Source organism: Uranotaenia lowii, unplaced genomic scaffold (assembly GCF_029784155.1).
Source record: "Uranotaenia lowii strain MFRU-FL unplaced genomic scaffold, ASM2978415v1 HiC_scaffold_461, whole genome shotgun sequence".
Taxonomy (NCBI): domain Eukaryota; kingdom Metazoa; phylum Arthropoda; class Insecta; order Diptera; family Culicidae; genus Uranotaenia; species Uranotaenia lowii.
Window position 1 is genome coordinate 1 of NW_026598380.1, and position 20,055 is coordinate 20,055.

Consider the following 20,055-nt stretch of genomic DNA (forward strand, 5'->3'; position numbering starts at 1 on the left):
CTAAGGTAAGTTGCTTTTTGCTGAACGAAAAACCACCCAGATCAGCTGTTCTGATGAACAACGACAAACAGCAGTCTTCGAGTGACTTCTCACTCGAGAAGGTAACCAAACAGATCTCCTCTTTTTTTCCTCCTCCTTCCATCTTTCAAGAAGGTAAAAACAATTTTATGGGTCATTTTACAATTCCATCTTATTATCGCCGGGGCAGGTCTTTTGCATGCGTAGCAAATCGTATAGCCCGTACAGCTCACCCAGACCTAAGACTAGGCCTAGCTAGAGGATTGTGTTTTTTTATGTTTTCGCGCCATCCATATTATTGTTGCCTATTATTTCCGTTTTATCTCAATATTATTATTTTAACGTGCCTGTTTTATTTGCTGTCCGTGTCGTACCGAAAAACGTGAGATAATTCCGACACCCCGCAGAGCAATAAAAATGTTAAGCGATGTTTTAGCTGCCCTGTGCCGCTCCTTCCTTAGCAACAAGAATCGTTCTTCATTCATTGTCTATGGGTTTAGTTCTAAATTAATCGAATTTTTTCTCGCTTCTCTTTCTATTGCAGGAGTAAATCGCGCAGTGTCGATCATGGACTGGCGGCACCATTCGATCTGGACTCGCTCCGGTCCAAAGTGGAGGGCAGATTCGAGAGCATCGATCGGTTGTCAAAAGGTAAGGCTGAAACCACAAAAACAATTGGTAGATTGAATTGATTAAGATTGTTAAAAACAAAACATTTCGAAACATCGATATTATTTCTAGTCGTGTCATTAAAAACTCAGAACTTTGAATTCAAGCTTCGAATTTTCACTTCGAATTCAGTAGAACTTTAAATTTTCCTCTTCATACTGAAGAAGAAGAAAAATCGAGTTTACATTTAGTTTTCTGGACCTGAAAATTAGATTGGATTTTTATAATCAAAGAAAAGGTTTGAAGAACCTTTTAGCTGAATGAAAATATGATTTCAAAGTAGTCGATGGTTCCTTCGAATTCAGCCACAGTATTTGAAAGACTCAAATACTACTAGTTCACTAGCTACTTGCAAGCATCTTCAGTGGGTTATCGACTGTCAGTCGTCAGTCAGTCAAATGAAATAGTATCCTCAAATCATGTGAATCCATCAACATGGCGGCATTTTGTGCCCTTCGATGTTGCAAACAACATGGCTTTAGACAATTTAATGCTGAATTGCTTTTTTTATGGTCAGATAAATGGCTAATTGGTTTTATAAAAATTTTAGAAGCCATATAAGAAAGCTAAAATTTGACGTTTCTGATTGACGTGCTTTGAAATTTTCCAAACATTTATGTATATATTTTTTAAAACTCAAAACCCACACACATAACTTATCAAAAATGTAAAAAAAATGGGATTTCCAATTCAAATAAGTGCAATGTAATCTGAGCGTGTTCTTTTTTGACGTCTTGATGGAGAACTGTCACTAAGTTTTATGGTGGTTTAATAATCAGGCACCCTGAGTGCTATTATAAAACATGCAAAAGAAAGATTGGAACAAACTTCTAAGTTTGTGTTTTATTAAAGTTTTAACAGAGCATTCATAACTCTTTCAAAACATCTAAAATGGTATCTTTAGTGGAAGCTTTATTAGCGCATTAAAAACTATCTGAAAAAAAAATGGCCGAAACAAGAATATAAGCATTTTTCATGACTATAATGAAACCGTTTTTAAACGAGCTGCAAAAAAAAAGCTGCATATTAAAACCGTAATAAAACTTCCTAATCGTAGTCGGCTGAATCTGTGTTTCTTGGGAAGTGCTCGTCAATTATTTAGTTATGTTTTTAAAATCTAAATCTTTATTTGGATTAAACCAATTCAGGTTATTCCGTTTCTGGATTGGGATTCTTCATTGCGAATTGTTGTGTAAAGTATCGGAATAATCTCAAACGTCAAAAATAAACGTCAAAAAACAAGACATTTCATTCAACCTTTGTAGACCACGTCAACCACCAACTCTCTAATTTTTTTGAATAGGCCAAAATCTATAGTATAATTATTCTATATTTTTATTTTGAATTATAGTTTCAATGAATACATTCAAGTTTTCTAATCAGAGATTATAAAATTTCTTATTTTTCCCTTATTAAAAGTAGTGTCAAATGAAATCATTGCATAGTATTGTAAGATGCAACACTTATCATTGTAATATCATTGTTTATTTAGTTTATTTAGGAATAAATGAGCCATTAGCTATAACAATAACTAAATTATGTTGTTGGCATAGTTCCTACTTTTTAATCGAATTTAAAAAAAAATATTTTAAAAAAATTGCACACCAAATGTCCAAGAATATTTTATGATGTATAATAAATAACTAGTATGACGGATTGATTTAAGCATACAAGCTTCAAGCTTTATAATAGTAGGTACTCTGTTGAAATCCTGTTGGTGAAATGTTGGGCTGCTTTTCCATCAGTTTTCTTATATTAAAGTATTTATTATTCTGTAATCGATTCATTATATGTTTGAAGATTTATTTTACGGAGCAATATTACGGATTTACGAATTCTACGGAGCAAGTGCAAACGATCAACTTTTCTCTGTTACTAAAAAATTAATAAATATTTCTTCTTCTAGAAATTGTTGTTTAGGCCTGAACAAACAAGCTGACATAGATAAACTAAGCTTTCTTTAAATTATTCACTAAAAAAACTGCTCTGTTTGATTACACACGAATTCAAACGTATTAGATATGAACAGTGTGTTTTTGTTTTGCAAATTTTGACTACAAAAATGGGCATTCGAATCCGATTTTTCGTTGAAAGCTGAATGTTTGGGACTGATATTCAAGTGAAAGCAGAAAATTTAAGATAAATTTTCAGTACACCCTGAAAGTTGTGAAAATAATATTTAGTCTTGTCAACCCACACTGCGGGGTAAGTGCAAACGCACCTTTAAGCCATGTATCATCGGCCATTCAGAAAATTCATCACCAAAATGGTTCAGAATGATATCAGAACGGTCAGAAGAGGTGTTGTATCTGAAGTGGATTTTCAAAATTACGTAATGCCTTGGTAAATGAAGGTCTTTTGCTAAAACAACAGTCAGTAAAAATGGAGTCCCAAAAAGTAATTAATATTGAAGGAAAACAGCAAATATATTATTATCTCTTTCATTGAAAATTGGATTTCGTGCAATGTTTTGCAGTCGCAGTTATCCGAACAAAGGTTGACTGAAAAGCGGCTAACATGTAGAACTCCGACAGATTTTACACTGATTTGACAGGTCGCACGAATCACGAATGTACGAGTTCGCACAAATATCGCAGTCATGAGTGCGCAGTCCAATTTAGTGCGCTGCGATTAATAATAAAAGTAGATAAAACATACCGAAACATGTATTAAATTCATTTTAGGACCGATACACCCCACAAACAGGGCAAGTGCAAATTTAGAAATTTTTTCACAAACGTACCGTTGCTTTTTACCAACATTTTTTAATTTTTCACTTTCAAAGGGAATTTGTTGAGAACTATTTTCGTGATGCAACGAACGATAATTGATAATTTTTGAATATATACATATTTTTCTATGATATGTGAAAGTTTAACTATGGTGAAATCCGTTTGCACTTGCTCCGGTGTACCTTACTTCTTCTATTTAAATTGGCGTTTATTCACCTCTTTTAAACTGCTTATAATTATAAAACTTATTTGATGGCGTACATTTAGTGTGCAAAATGAAATATCAAATTTGATTGACAATTTTCAGCAACTTTTTATTCAAAATAAAAGATCAGACAAAATATGAGGTTTGTATGTGATCAACGTTATTTTTTTTATTCAGTTTTTAAACAAAAAAAAACGATATGAAGAACTGTGGTGTTTTCGATTGAGCTTACTAATATTTGATTAAAAAATAAACCATGATTTCTCAATACCCTTACCTATCCATTTGGTTTGGGATGAAGAAGACATAGGGAACGATTATTGAAAAATCTCTCTTTCCATCGATTTGAAATATTTTTTTGTCTTAAATAAAATTTTTTTTTTTAAATTATTGTTCATATATCTTGAACAAAACAAAATACATTCAGGAAGTGAAGCAGGCGTTGGTTTGGGAAGACGTGAAAACTTTTTGACATCGTGTAAAATTCTAAACTGTTTGAATCTACGTTTTCGATATGAAATTAAATGTTAAGTGGTATTGTTAGTGAAAACAAACGTGTGTGGTCGGACAAGAATGCCAGAAATCTGTTATCTTCAATACGGTCGATTTCCCAGAAGAATTTTTATTGAAAAAAATGTAAGCACGCATCTTAGTTTTCAATAATTTTCAATTTAATCCTGAAAGTTATAAGTTTATATAGAGTAATCAGAAAATTTGCACAAACATTATTGGATTTCGATAGAAAAAACTTTTTTTTAAAGGATTGGTTGGCAACTTTTACATCGTCCGATCGGTAATCACGTTATCATTCCATATTCCATATTGAGCGATTTGCAATTGAATGAAAAAAAAATTGTAAAAACTACCTATAACCAATTGTTTACCAATTTTCAGACAACAAACTTTCAACCAATTGTAATTTTTTGGTATATTTATTTCATTCTAGTTCAGTATTATATTCGTACAATCGTATATTACGCCCAAATCTAGCCCAAAAGATGTTGTACAAGATCTGAAAGCAGCTCCTTCTATACAGTAAACCAATTTTGAGTAAGAATATCAAATATGTATGTATGTTAATATTTAAGATTTAAGATCACATACATAATATCTTAGAATTCCCTGAAGATGATGCTAAACAGCATCGAAACGTCGGAATAATCGAAAAAAACGTTTTCGAATTTTTTTTGACTGAACTGCCGAATATCAAGCGCATCAAATTATCCAGTCGACCTCTCCTTAATTCCATTACATGCAACATATACCATAATCAAATGTTAACTATGATTATGTTAATCGCCAAATGCAGCAATATTTTCATTTTTCCTCCACGATGTAAACTCAAGCTTTATTAAATACAATTTGGCATGTGACCTTCTGGTAAGCCAATGAGCAATTCAGACCTGGAGCACGTATGATTTATAATGTTTTTATTCATCCTAAAGCTTTGTTCATTTGGAAATGGAACACTTGATTTTGGTTTAATTAATATTTACGTGTTTCCGAAATATTACAGATACTCGGGAAGGAGATTGAAAAAATTGTGCATAAAACTGTTGTTTTTGCAAAAAAAAAATGGCTAGAGCTGTGAAAAATTCATTCACTATCATTTGCTAATAGCTCGTTTACTAGTAATAGCTCATTCAAAGTTTTGACAACATTTTGCTGCCTGTGAAAAGTTCTATCAGACCTATTTTTGTCAATATTTAAAATGGTTTTCGGCGGTGGTTTTCGACCTATTTACGATGCAAGAGAAAAAGAAAAATAAATATTTTGCAGTTTCCTTCAAAATCTGTCATTATTAAATTGAAAGTTGAGAAAACCGTTGATTATTCAATCAATTACTGTGTGTAAGTGGTGGAAAATTATACAAACACAAGATTCATCAGGGAAGTCAAGTCTCATATCAGTCATTCAAACCTAACCTCAAACAACAATTTTTTGCTAGTTCTAGAGCTCGTAAGCTGCTTATGATTTATGAAAAACCCTATTTCTAACAAATTGTACTTTAAATTCAATCTCATGATGGTTTTACTTCGTTATTGTCAGACTTTGCCAGCAGAAATTTCACTAAAACGCTTTAAAAGGGCTCAAAATTAATTAAATTTTATCAATTTCAGAACAGCTGTATCAGCTAAATTGCCCTCAGTTTCTGTAAAAAGAGAAGTATTGGACTGAAAAGTAGCAAAAATTGACGAAGGAGGATGTAGCCACCTAAAATACAGATTAGATAAAGAATAAGTTTGAAAAACTGATCAACGTCATGGCTGAAAAAAGTGTGCGCCAGCCGATGGGATGTACCGAGAATAAAGAAGAAATTACAAAAAACGAAAATATTTTTTTTCATTTTTTTTCCATGGATTATCATAAGATTAACTTCATTTCCTTCATCAAACGTATTTTCATCTAACGAATTTTTATTTGCCGTAGTTTTGTAAGAAGTATGTATCATAATTGGTATGAATCATCTTCTGTGATGGAATAGCCAGAGTCATGTTTTTGCTAACTTCAAAAGCCTAAAAAGAGTATTCTCGTTTGTTTATTTGATTTCGCATTCTACGGTCTCAATTATCCTATTTTAAGTTCATTTGATTTTTATGATGATCCTGTCATGTTTGGTCAGTTAAGCTGACATCCCCGAGGAAACATATTTCGGTGGTACAAAAAAAACCATTTTCAATTAATTGCGAAGCACCTAAATCCGTCCACCAAATTGTCCCAGCTCTTTTAAAAGGCTCTTCTATTTAAATTATTGTTCATGAATTTTCATAAGATTACTTTGATTTTCTTCCCATTAAGTTTTTTGATCAAATGAATTGTTTTTAAGATACACGAATTCATAACTGTCCCATATTTGGATGAACTAAGTTTTATACCAAGATGTCTGAATTTGATAAATACGATCTTCATTTTTTTTCCGAAATGACATTGAAAATAATTATTTTGTTATGGAAAGATCCAGTCCAAAACTATATAGATTTTCAACGCTACCTCAAAACTATAATTTTGAAAATCAGAGTTTTTCCAAGAGAAATAAGATTTGTTTAAAGCTAAATAAATGTTACTCCTAAATTAAAGAAATTTAATTGAAGTTGAAAAAACTTAAGTGTTAAGTTCTCAGAAAACTCAGAAAACTCAGAAAACTCATTTTAAAGTTGTGATCCCAAAAATAAGCTCAGAAACCCGAAAAAAACACTTCTAAAGGCCAGAAAACGCATTTTAAAGTTGTGATCCCAAATTCAGCTCAGAATCCCATAAAAAACACGCTTTTAAAAGTCAGAAATCGCATTTCAAAGTTGTGATCCCAAATTAAGCTTAGAATCCCGAAAAATGCTTCTAAAGGTGAGAAAATACATTTTAAAGTTGTGATCCCAAATTAGGCTCAGAATCCCGAAAAAAAAACGCTTTCAAAGGCCAGAAAACGCATTTTAAAGTTGTGATCCCAAATTATGGTAAAAAAACCCAAAAAAAACGCTTCTAAAGGCCATAAAATGCATTTTAAAGTTGTGATCCCAAATTCAGCTCAGAATCCCGAAAAAACACTTCTAAAGGCGAGAGAACACATTTAAAAGTAATGATCCCAAATTCAACTCGAAATCCCCTATAAAAGCTTCTGAAGGTCAGAAAACGCATTTCAAAGTTTTCAAAGTTTTCTAAAGGCTAAAAAACGCATTTTAAAGTTGAACCCCAAAAAAACGCTTCTTAAGGTCAGAAACTCATTTCAAAGTTCTGGTTGTGATCCCAAATTAGGCTCAGAATCCAGAAAAAACGCTTCTTAAGGCCAGAAAAAGCATTTCAATGTTGTGATCCCAAATTATGCTCAGAATCCCGAAAAAAAACGCTTCAAATGGCAAAAAAACTCATTTTAAAGTTGTGATCCCAAATTAAGCTCAAAATCCCGAAAAAGCGCTTCTAAAGGTCAAAAAACGCATTTCAAAGTTGTAATCCCAAATTGAGCTCAGAAATCCGAAAAAAATGCTTCTAAATGCCATAAAACGCATTCTAATGTTTTGATCCCAAATTAAGGTCAGAATCACGTAAAAACGCTTTTAAAGGCCAGGAAACGCAATTTTTAAGTGGTGATCCCAAATTAAGCTAAAAATCCCGAAAAAACGCTTCTAATGGCCAGAAAATGCATTTTAAAGTTTTGATCCTAAATTAGGCTTAGAATTCTGGAAAAACAATTCTTAAGGCTAGAAAACGCGTTTTAAAGCCCCCAAAAATCGCGTCTAAAGGCCAGAAAACGCATTTTAAAGTTGTGATCCAGCTCAGAATCCCGAAAAAATGCTTCTAAAGGCGAGAAAACACATTTAAAAGATATGATCCCAAATTCAACTCAGAACCCCCAAAAAACGCTTCTTAAGGTCAGAAAACGCATTTCCACATTGTGATCCCAAATTAGACTAAGAAACCCGACAAATATTCCAAATTTAGCCCAGAATCCCGAAAAAAACGCTTCAAAGGCCAGAAAAGGCTTTTGAAAGTTGTGATCCGAAATTATGGTCAGATACCCGAAAAAAAAAGCTTATAAAGGCCAGAAAACGATTTTTAAAGTTGTGATCACAAATCAAGCTCAGAATTCCGAAAAAACGCTTCAAACGCCAGAAAATGCATTTCAAAGTTTTGATCCCGAATTATGGTCAGAAATCCGAAAACCGCTTCTTAAGGTGAGGAAACGCATTTCAAAGTTGTGATTTTAATCTAGGCTTAGAATCCCGAAAAAACGCTTCTAAAGTTCAAAAAACGCATTTTTAAGTTGTAATCCCAAATTCAGCTCAGAAACCCGAATAAACGCTTCAAAGGCCTGAAAACACATTTTGAAGCTGTGATCCCAAATTCTGCTTAGAATCCCGAAACAACGCTTCTAAAGATCAGAAAACGCATATTAAAGTTGTGATCTTATGCTCAGAATCCCGAAAATACGCTTCTAAAGGCAAAAAAACGCATTTAAAAGATGTGATCCCAGATTAAGCTCAGAATCCCGAAAAGCGCATAAAAGGCCAGAAAACGCATTTTTAAGTTGTGATCCCAAATTAGGCTCAGAAACCCGAAAAAACGCTTCTAAAGGCCAGAAAACGCATTTTATTGTTGTAATCCCGAATTAAGCTAAGAATCCCCAAAAAATGGCCAGCATTTTAAAGTTGTGATCCCAAATTATGGTCAGAATCCCAAAAAAACGCTTCTGAAGGGCAGAAAATGAATTTGAAAGTTGTGATCCCAAATTAGAATAAGAATACCGACAAAACACTTCTAAACGTCGGAAAACGCTTCTAAACGCCAGAAAACGCATTTAAAAGTTGTGATCTGAAACCTAAGCTTAAAATCCCGAAAAAAAAAACCTTCTAATGGTCAGAAAACGCATTTTAAAGTTGCGAAACTGGGTTCAGAACCCCCAAAAAAACGCTTCTTAACGTCAGAAAACGCATTTTAAAATTGTTATCCCAAACAACGCTTAGAATCCCGAAAAAAAACGCGTCTAAAGGCCAGAAAACACTTTTTAAAGTTAAGCTCAGAATCCCTAAAAAACGCTTCTAAAGGCCAGAAAACGCATTTCAAAGTTGTGATTCCAAATTAAGCTCAGAATCCCGAAAAAACGCTTCAAAAGCCAGAAATCGTATTTTAAAGTTGTGATCGAAAATTAGGCTCAGAATCCCGAAAAAACGCTTCTAAAGGCCAGAAAACGAATTTCAACATTGTGATCCCAAATTAGACTAAGAAAATCCGAAAAAAACGCTTCTAAAGGTCAGAAAACGCATTTCAACGTCGTGATCCCAAATTAAATTCTTCTTCTGAAATCGGAATACGAGTTATTCATACCATTTTATTCTTCTAAATAAAAATGTTATTTTTCTACATCTGAAATAAGAACTCAGAGGATCGTAAATCTTTTTTAATTCGAGATTAAAATTTCAATTTAACTTTAAAAAAAAGTTGACTTAAATACGTAAATGCTTCTTATACACCGGTGCGTTCCTTTTACACCGTTATAGACGGTATTTGTTTGACTCGAAGTTAAAATTCTGGATTACATGTTGGATGAAAATCAAGAATAAGAATTTTGTTTTGAAAACAATGAGCCTCAGATTTATATCCAGATTAGACGAAAAAAAAACTTCGTTATAAGTATAATTTGAGATGTTCTTCATTAAAATTCAAAGTTTATATCTGTTTCCACGGTTTTTGAACTAAAACAATCGGAACAAGTGTATTGCAATTTTGAGCCTGTGATTTAAATTGAATGTTCCAGAGATGAGTTCAGAGTTAATTATTATTGTAAGTGAAGATGCATAAATATTTCTTCTAGAAAATGTGCTTCATTTCAATTGAAATGATCTTACTACTGAATTGCAAAAGAAGATTCCCACTGGCTTGAGAAAATACACTTTTCACAGCTTTTAAAGCGGCAAATGTCTATGTTGTACAATTTCTGTAAAGCGGTTCCTACAATCAAAATATAGATGGACTGTGTTCGAACTGAAATGTATTGGTCACCCTGATATTGCTGGAATGCGCCTTTAAGTATAGTGTCCATCTGAGCACCGCTATAATGATGTCAGTTTGCTCTATTGTTAAATCATGTATGAAAAAGCGGGAAAAGTTGTAATTTTAAATGTAGAATAAATAAAATCTCTCTTTTCTTGTGAATCGTCCCCCAGTTAGGACGCATTTATCTCTTCCCATCCGAAAGTGGTCTGCTCAAACAGACTGTTAAAAAAGAGTCTGAACAGAAACGCTGCAATAATAATCACAATAATGGTTCTCTTATAAGAAGAGATTTAATCCAGAAGTTTAGGGGTAGGGGAGAGTGGGGTATCGTGCGCCATGGGGAAACGTGGGCCACTTTTAATCTCTCAGATGTGTGTTGAGATAAACATCTCAAACCAACTGTCATCGTCGTCACTTTGCGTGAGCATATATTCCTATATGTTGTTGACTGAAATACGCATCATATGCTTCTTTTATTTATCAAGCTAAAATTTACTTACATAATTGAAAAAACTAATTTCCCCGCTAATTTCATCGATGGGAAACCTGAAATGCATAACAAAAATATAATGATGATCTTAGTTTTGTCATGATCTTTCACATGGAAAAGGAATTTTTGAGGAAACATCAATAAGTCACACAAACGCAACCAATTTGCAAATCATAGCTTGTGGGGAATCGTGGGCCACCCATCTTGAACCACCTATATTTTCATGATTTTATACACATTCAGAACTTAAAATACGTTTTTCCTATCAGTAAAGTTTTCTTATGCCAAATGAAGAGTTATTAAAAATATTTTGTCCACCCTATATAAGAAATTTTGCCAAAACGTTCGCGAGCCAGGTTTTGGAATCTATGCGATCATACACAGCTCTCTTTTTTATTTCATCATCTGAAATTGCTTTAAAATAACGAAATGAATTAGGAAATTACAGTTTTGAATCAACTCATAAACTTTGCATGTTATTTGGTCAATTTGGATTTGGTGGCCCACGATTTTCCACCATTTTTCAAAATCCAAGAAATATTGCTTTTTTCAAACAGTCTGAATTTGGGGAAAATAACTTATCAAAAATTTAAAAAAAATATACCTTATGATACCTTGAAAATATAGAACACCATAACATTTTATATTTTCTTTTTATCTTTTATAATACAGAAGTTAAAGAATAACGAAAAAAAGTGGCCCATGATTCTCCACTCTCCCATACTTAATAGCTGATGTTCCCAACTACTCTTCCTTAACTTGTTAGAAATTAGTAAACATTTTTTTTTCATACTGCTTTTTCTTAGAAAAGCTAAGGCTATGTTTAGTATTTTTAGATGAGTATTTTCATAAAAATTCAGGTTGAATTTGTATTTTGACAATTTTGCCAATGCAAATGTTTTACCCTGTTTATTTACAGGAAAACAATTTAAAATACAATTTAAAAAAAAATACGAGTGTAAGATATGTGTTACGAACAGCTTATAAATGAAAGTTTTATTTCCACATATATCTCACTCAATGAATGATAAATGGCACTCTCTGCAGGGTTTTCTAGGAACACTTTATCAGGGTTTCCAAGTGCCAACTATCTAATAAAATGCTTGAACTATTTGAACATTATCACTTGATGTTCAAAGATAGTTAATATTTAAGTAAATAGGTAAATGTTCTATCCCCTAGCTACGCCCATGAGTGCCCCGCCATTTGGCTGAAGTGCAACTTACTAGTAATGCTGATTCAACAGTAATAATGTCCACAAACCATCCCGCGCGCCCGCCTGGAATTAGTCTGAGGCAGCGTAATCGAAACCCAAACAACATTCGACGTTCCGCCTTTGCACGATTTATACTTTCGTTTTTCTCAACAAGCAACCGGGAGGCCGGACTTCTTTCCGGAGACTCAGATCGATTAGATCGTTCTTGTGATGTTAAGTGTTTTTAGTAGAGAAAAGTAAGGACCAAAAGACAGTTACAATGATGGATTTTGAATGTGAAAATCCTTCGAAAGTGGTTAGTGCGCTTCCGGGTGAAAACTATGAGATCATAATTTTATGCAACCGTAGGTTGCTACCATTACTTAAGGCTGATTACATGATTTATTTTGTTGATAAGAAAGCATCTGCAAACGTAAATAGTGCCCTATCGGATGAGTCCACGGACTATCGCCTTTTCGAGTATCACGAGCAGTGTGGGTTGTTTAAACGTCATTAATTAGTTATAGCTATGCCGAAGATTATTTGCTCTTAACGTCCGGTTTTCCCTTTTTTCCTCCCATTCCAGATGGCGAGAAGAAACGATCGATGCCGACGATACCGACCATATCCTATACCGTAGGCGATCGGGACACCCTAACTTCGGTGGCAGCTCGTTTCGATACGACCCCGTCCGAGTTGACACAGCTTAATCGGTTGGCCTCGTCGTTCATTTACTCGGGGCAGCAGCTGCTCGTTCCGGATAAGAATGCTGCTTCGGCTGCCGGAGCCGACGGGGATGCTTCCGATGCATCCAGCTCCGAGGGCCATCAGCATCATCATTCGACCAGCAGCTCATCGCACAGTCCCACCATTGGCGGCGGCGGCGGCGGAAGCCGGAAGGCGGCAGGATCGCACGAGAACGTCTCCCAGGACGAGAAGGGTGAGTTTTATTCCATAATATTATTTTTCATCCACTACACTTATTGATTTGAAGATTATTGAAAAAAGGAGACTTTCATATTTGTAAACGATTTCCTGGCGACCGTCAAAAACTTTGAAGATTGATTAGGAAATGAAAAAAATCTCTCCCTTATCATGGTCAATCTCGACAAACATGATAAAGGTGGTTGAATTCAAAATACAGTACAATCCCGCTTATCCTCGGATTACACAATTTTTTTAGAATACTCTATCCTTTTGACATAGGATTCATATCATCTAGGCGAAAAGCTCGATAAATTCAGGAATTTTGTTACCGTCAACTGGGGCAACATGCAACAATTTTCAACTTCAATGGCTTCTAAAAAACTTATGTTCACAGTTAACCGTATCCTTTATGCATCAAAAGTTTTAAGGATGCTGGGGCATCAAATTGGCGTAGTTAAAAAAATTATTGGTTTCTTCAGTTAATTTTAATCTTCTAAAAACATGCGATTTTCACACTCCTTAGAAAATGGGGTAACTTGCAACAAACTTTGTTTTTAATGAAAAATCTTATGAACACGTACGAAAATTCATAGTTTTTGATATATTTGCGATGCCTTAAAGACCATTACGCATGACAACACCAATTGCAGTAGTTTTTGGGTCTGTAAAAACAAATTTTCACATTTTTTCTGAAAATAAGGATGCTGCATACATTTAGGGGTTAAATAATACTACGAAAAAATCTACAAGCTGAAAACATAAAAATAAATGTTTGGATGAATGAAATTTAAATGTTTACAAACGCGTGATGCAAAACATTCATATTCCAACACATGGAAACGAGATTTACAAGGTATTTCTTTGATTTGCATTTTGTTGCATTTAACCCCAGACACCTAACTGAGTTTTAAAAATATTCATTTAAAAAAAATGGGTGATTGTTCGAAAAATATTTTTACACCAACAATGTTGGTATAACATGAGGAAACCTGTAAAAAGTTTGTAGGTAATTTTATCAAGCCGATCCGTCATACTGGGTAAAGTTTTTTTCGGCATCAAAAAATGTTAAAATTTGTACATTTATTGCTCGATTTTTCAAATTTTACATAAAAATAAAAAACTTAAGACAACTAGCTTCAGATGCGAGAAATTATGTCATCATCATTTTGTTATCATTAAAAGATAACTTTATTACAATACATTAAATTAAAAATTGATTCAATGTAGTATTATATAAATGTTGCATCGAACCCCGCTGTTGCATGATGCCCCGTTTGACGGTATGCTTTTTAATCGACGTTATTCGCAAAGTAAGTGTAGACTTTAAACTCGTCGATTAAATAGCATAACGTTGATTAAATAGCATAACAATATATCGCGGATACGAAACACAACATAAAATGGATTTCGTATAAAAATGGTGGCTCGAATAACGCGGAAGCTCGGATTACCGGAGCTCGGATAACCGGTGTTCTACTGTATCAGAATAGTAACGTTTAATGTGAGCTCAACTAGCCCTCAAAGGACGGCCTATTCTTCAGCAAAATGATGATCGCAGTTCTGGACAGAGAAACAGTGATTCTATTTATTCAAATACCCAACTTAACAATTTAACGAATTGAAAAGATATGAAAACTATTTTCTAACTGTAATAAGATAGAGGCCTACATGCCTACGTTGTTCTACAATATTGTAGAACATGATGATTCATGAAATTTCGTCCAAGACATCAAGCATTTGATTTCAAAACGTCGACTAAAAATCCAGGCAATATCCGTGAAAATTTGGTCAGAAGCCCGGAATTGTATGATTATTTTTATAAAACTTGCTCAAAATATTTCCATTTGGATGAATAATAAAAAAATTTTACAAGTCAATTTGATTTTTTGGCTTAAAAAGTGAATTAATTCGGGCGTTTACAATAACATCCCGGCAACCGGGCCGGACTAAACTTTTGTTAAATTTTGTATTAAATATTCGGTTAATACCGGGAAATCTGGTAACTTTATTTTAAGGCTATAGTAGCATAAATTGAGGCAAGTCGAAAAGTTTGTTTTTTTTTTTTGTTTGAAGCGTTTAATTGTTTGAAATTAAGTAAAAATCACTAAAAGCACTAGAAAAATTAAGACAATTTATATTTGTGTTCTTCAAGAACTCAGAAGCTACTGAACCGATTGATGTAAAATTCGATATGATAATAAAGTTTTTCGAGGAAACAATTGTTCCTGTGAAGTTTTGAGTCCCTCCCGTTTCAAGAAAGGAGGGCTCCGATACTAAATTTTCGAAAAAAACGATAAAATACCCTTTTAATTTAATCATTTAACAAGTGGTTCTCATGACGTTTGGTGAAAATGTATACATTTGCATGGTTAACCGCCAGCAAATACCCACATAGAGAAAAAAAACCTGAGCTTTACATTTCATGTAAAATTTGATTACATGTACAATTCGGTCAGATATGTTATATAAATATTATAAGGCAAAAAACCATGCGTTTCCTCATTCGGGTCAATTTGTTGTAATTGTACATGACTTTAGCATAAAACGATGTTTGAAATCAAAAACTGCAGTAGCACACAGGGCGTGTCTTATTGTTTGCCGATTTTTATAAATATTTAAAAAAAGGAAATCCTTTCAAAAATTTTTACCAAAAACATATTATGTGTAAATGCTTTTTTGTAGAACGCAAGAATAGTATATTACTCAAGAAACTCAAAAGTAGTATATTACCCGATAGAGTTTTATAAACTTGTTTGGATAGAAGTGATATTTTGTTCCAAGCTACAGTTCATCTCTTGTCCTAATTCTAAAAATATATTGAACAGAAGATTAACTCTAACCGATAAGGTTGATATGAAATCTACTTTTAAAATGAATGATACAAAAAGTATCCAAACTTTAGGTTATAATAAAATGTTGAAAAAAAGACCAACAATATTCTAATTTAGTTGTTACAAAAATTTCAGCACAGTAAAGCATTTTGCTTTCTATATTCTTGCATTTAAATATAAACTTTTCAATTTTAATCGCGTAATAAATCAAGAATATGTGATTATGTATTAAATTAGACTGAGTCTATTTGGGGTCATTTTTAAATTTTTCAAATCCTGGGTCTTAAAAGCTTCGTATTGGTTCCAAACAAATTCTTGATTTATTGTAGATTTTTTAAGAAACGTTTATATGAGTAAATTTGAACTTTTAGGTTTTTATGGGAAAATTGAATATTTTGTTCTGAAATATCACCACCATTTTTGTTTCTTCTGTAGAACCGAGCCAGCTAATGTTTTCCACGCCAATTTATATATATTTATTTCATGCAATACTTCACTATGCACCCAGCAGTGATGTAAAATCTATTTATTGTTTTTCAATGCCAAAAGACATACCCCTGTTAAACAGCTAATAACTTTTTTTTCCTAATTAGATATGAAGTCTTCAACAATGTTTTTTGACGAAAAAAGAAATAATAAAAACCATTAGCAGGCTCGGTTCCACAGAAGAAACAAAAATAATGTAGATTTTTCAGTACAAAATATTCAATTTTCCCAAACAAACCTAAAAGTTCAAATTTACTCATTTAAGCTTGACCTAAAAATTCTGCAAAAACTCATGGATGAGTTTCGAACCAATACGAAGCTTTTTAGATCCCAGGGTTTGAGAAATTCTAGAATGACCCCTTATCAACCCATTCTAGCCTTCTTCAAAAATGGGGTAGGAGGTTTGGTAAAATTGATAGAAATTGGATAGACAAGTATAAGAAAATGGTCTTTGTAATATTTGTGTTAAAAAATAAATTGAAATAAGCAATCTGATCACATGTTCACGAATCACAGCTAGACATCTATATATGTATATAAAAATGAATTTCTGTCTGTCTGTCTGTCTGTCTGTCTGTCTGTCTGTCTGTCTGTCTGTCTGTTCCCTATAGACTCGAAAACTACTGAACCGATTTGCGTGAAACTTGGCAGATGGGGGTATTGGAGGCCGGGGAAGTTTCCTATAATAGTTTGGGACCCCTCCCTATTCCTGGAAGGGGGGAGGGGGTCTTTCATTTAATAGTAATAAGTCGTCATACCTCGAAAATTGATCAAGCAAATCAAACCAAACTTGGCATGGGTGGGAACTTGGGTACAAGGAATATTTCTAAAAATATTTGGAGTGAGGAGATAGAAAGGGGGAGGGGGCCTACCTTACAATTTTGTACAGAACTGGAGAACTAATCAAGCTAATGGAACCAAATTTGGCATGGAAAGGTAGTGGAATACGAGAAATGGTTCTATAATTATTTCAGACCCCTCCCTCCTTCCAGTGGAGATACAGGCAGAAGGGGGGGGCTTTCATACCTTTTTTATTGGATAACTTGAAAACTATTTGAGCAAATGAAACCAAATTTGGCTTGGAAGGGTGTTGGGGTACGATTAATAGTTCTATGAATATTTGGTACCCCTCCTTCTTTCCATTGAGGAAAAAGAAAGCGGGGAGGAAGCTCCTTTACAATTTTCAGTATAACTAGAAAACTAATCAAGTAAATGGAACCAAATTTGGCGTGGGAAGGTATTTGAATACGAGAAATGTGTGTATTGTAGTTTGATAAATCTTCGTTCTTCCAGTCGGAAAATCTTAAGAGTGGAGGGTGCCCCCATACAATTTGTTTCATCACAAGGGTGATTGGAAATAGATGGGGGAGGGGGGGTCCTTTAAATTTATTCACATAGCTGGAGAACTAATCGAGCAAATGAAAACAAATTTGGCATGGGAAAGCATTTGGATACGTAAAATGGTTATTTATTCTATTCTATTCTATTCTATATTTTTTATTTATAGAGGATTTTAACCAACTTGGTCATTCGTCCTCTGGTTATTTATTCTTTTGAGACTTCTTTCTCCTTCAATTGGGGATACAGTTAGGGAAGACGGGAGTACACATACGATTGTTTTGCATCTAACTTATCTAACAAATGGAACCGAATATGACTTGGGAACAATCATACAATCGAGCAAATGGAACAGAATTAAGCATAGGAGTGTATTTAAATACACGGAATGTTTGATCTTGATCTCCACCTTCCAGGTAGAAGCTAGGTTGGAAGAGGGGCTCTGATACAAATTTTATAGCATAACTTGACAACTAATAAAGCAAACGAAACCAAATTTGGCATTAGAAGGTATCCAAGCACAAGAAATGTTTTTCCGGTGGTTTGACACTCATCCCCCCATTCAGTGGAACGATAAAAAGGGGAGATGGTCACTCATACATTTTTTTTTAATATTTCGATAATTAATCGAGAAAATGGAACCAAATTTACATGGGAGCATATTTGTGTACGGGCAATGTTTCTCCGATGATTTAAGGCCTCCTTATCTTATATACATACATATACATATACATATCTTATCTATTATATAAAATTCTCTTGTAACGGTGTTTGTAGTACTACTCCTCCGAAATGACCCAAACGATTCGAATGAAATTATTTTTAGAATATTCTGTAGCCATGCGAATCGGTTTATATCGAATAAAAACAACACAAAGTCGCATCAGTTGTCCGTAATAATAAAATTTGTAGTTTTTTGAATGAAATAAAAGTCATGACTTCCATTTTTTTTGAGATTTTTTTTTCCTTTGGGCGGTTTGTTTTTCGTCTCCAAGGCGTCGCGAGCAGACGTCGTTAGAAGATAGTAACCATGGCATAGCATACTGATCAGTGAGAATATTTTGGCGCGTATTTCTCAACCAAGCATATTTTCAATGCAAGTGGTGGTGATATGAAGCCTTGATGTGATTTTTTTGTTCTTGATTCCTAGCTCATTTCTACAGCACATGGTTATGAATGACGCCAAGATGTGACTCAGGTTGACATTTTGCTGATCGAATAAAACATATAATATTTGTTTTGCCAAAATTTGAAATTGATAAGTCGGGCATCCATTTTTAGAGATTTTCTTTTCTTCGAGGGGTTTGTTTTTCGTCTGCATGGGCGAGGCGTCTCTAGCAAACGTCGTTGCAAGATAATAGTAACCAAAGCATACTGTTCAGTGATCGCTGGAAAAATTTAAAAATTAGGCGCCTATTTCTCAACCAAGTACCTTTATTGCTATATTTCTTATGCACGTGGGGGCCAATGCTGGCCTAGCATCTCCCAGGGTTTACCTTCCCCAACTTACCTCTCTAAAACCTCCCCACGTTTATGGGTGGATCGTAGAGATCTCTGCATCTACCGTTTAAGTAAACGTTAGTCACTTGAAGCGACTAATATACCCTTCCCTTTCCCCACACAGTCCGCAGGGTTCGGCCAGGGCACCTTCAACATTCTGTGGTGGCAAGTTTTCCAATTTAAGAGATTCAATAATCTGAGGCAACGAATTGGAAGACTTTGCTTCTTTTGAAATTAGAAGTCAGAAAATGTAACATCATCTTAGAAAGAAGTTGGTGCATTGTTCAAAGACTCCAATTTCATAAAACGGAGTGTTGACGAGTAGCGCCAACCGAAGTTTTAGGCGACTGTTCATGCGAATGCGAATGCGAATGCGAATTTCTTATGCACGTGGGGGCGATATGCAACCTAGATGTGTTTTTTTCTTGCTTATTTTATTTGTACACAGCACATGGTAATAAATGACGCCTAGATGTGACACGGATTGATATTTTATCGATCGAATCAAAACCATATAAACGATTTAAAATATCAAAATTATTTTTAATTCGTGTTAATTTAAGTAGTAAATTGTTGCCAAAAAATATGAACTTGGTAAAGATAAATATGAAATAATGTTATGACACTTTGAGGACGTTTGAAAATAAGAAATTGGGAAGCTTAACATTCAATTTCGTATAATCCAATACGCCTGGAATGCTAGACACATTAACTGAACAAGAGTCTATTCTCTTCTAATTTGTTTAATTATAGAGGATTTTAACCAACTTGGCCATTCGTCTTCTCAACAAGAGTCTGTTTTTAGAAATAGATTAGTTAGAATTGAAGTTTTAAAATGCCGAATGAACTATTTGATTTTTTGCAAACGTAAATTTAAGTTATCAGTAAAATAATCTACTTTTTATTAACAAAAAGTGAGGATATGTATTTTCCGGAAGAATTTCTAACTATCAACTATCAAACTAATTAAGCAAACTTTCAACTTTTACAAAAAATGTATACATTATTTCTTCATCTAAAAATTGTTGGGCCCGAAAAAAAATTTTGATCAAATAAACTTAACTTTTTTTTTTAAATCATTCACCAAAACTGTGAACACGTTCACACACAATTCAAGTACAAACTTAACATGAAAAGTGTGTTTTTGTTTTACATATTTTGGCTATATAGAAGAGACT

At 33.8% G+C, this 20,055-nt stretch overlaps 1 protein-coding gene across 1 annotated transcript; it reads left to right on the top strand.

Annotated features, from left to right (window-relative positions):
• Positions 1-560: 560 nt before the first annotated feature.
• Positions 561-12,735, top strand: LOC129760130 (oxidation resistance protein 1-like; the record flags this gene model as incomplete). The annotated part of the gene is made up of 2 exons (XM_055757714.1): positions 561-669; positions 12,382-12,735. A coding segment is annotated over exon 2 (334 nt), but the record flags the coding sequence as incomplete, so codon positions are not given.
• Positions 12,736-20,055: the final 7,320 nt, after the last annotated feature.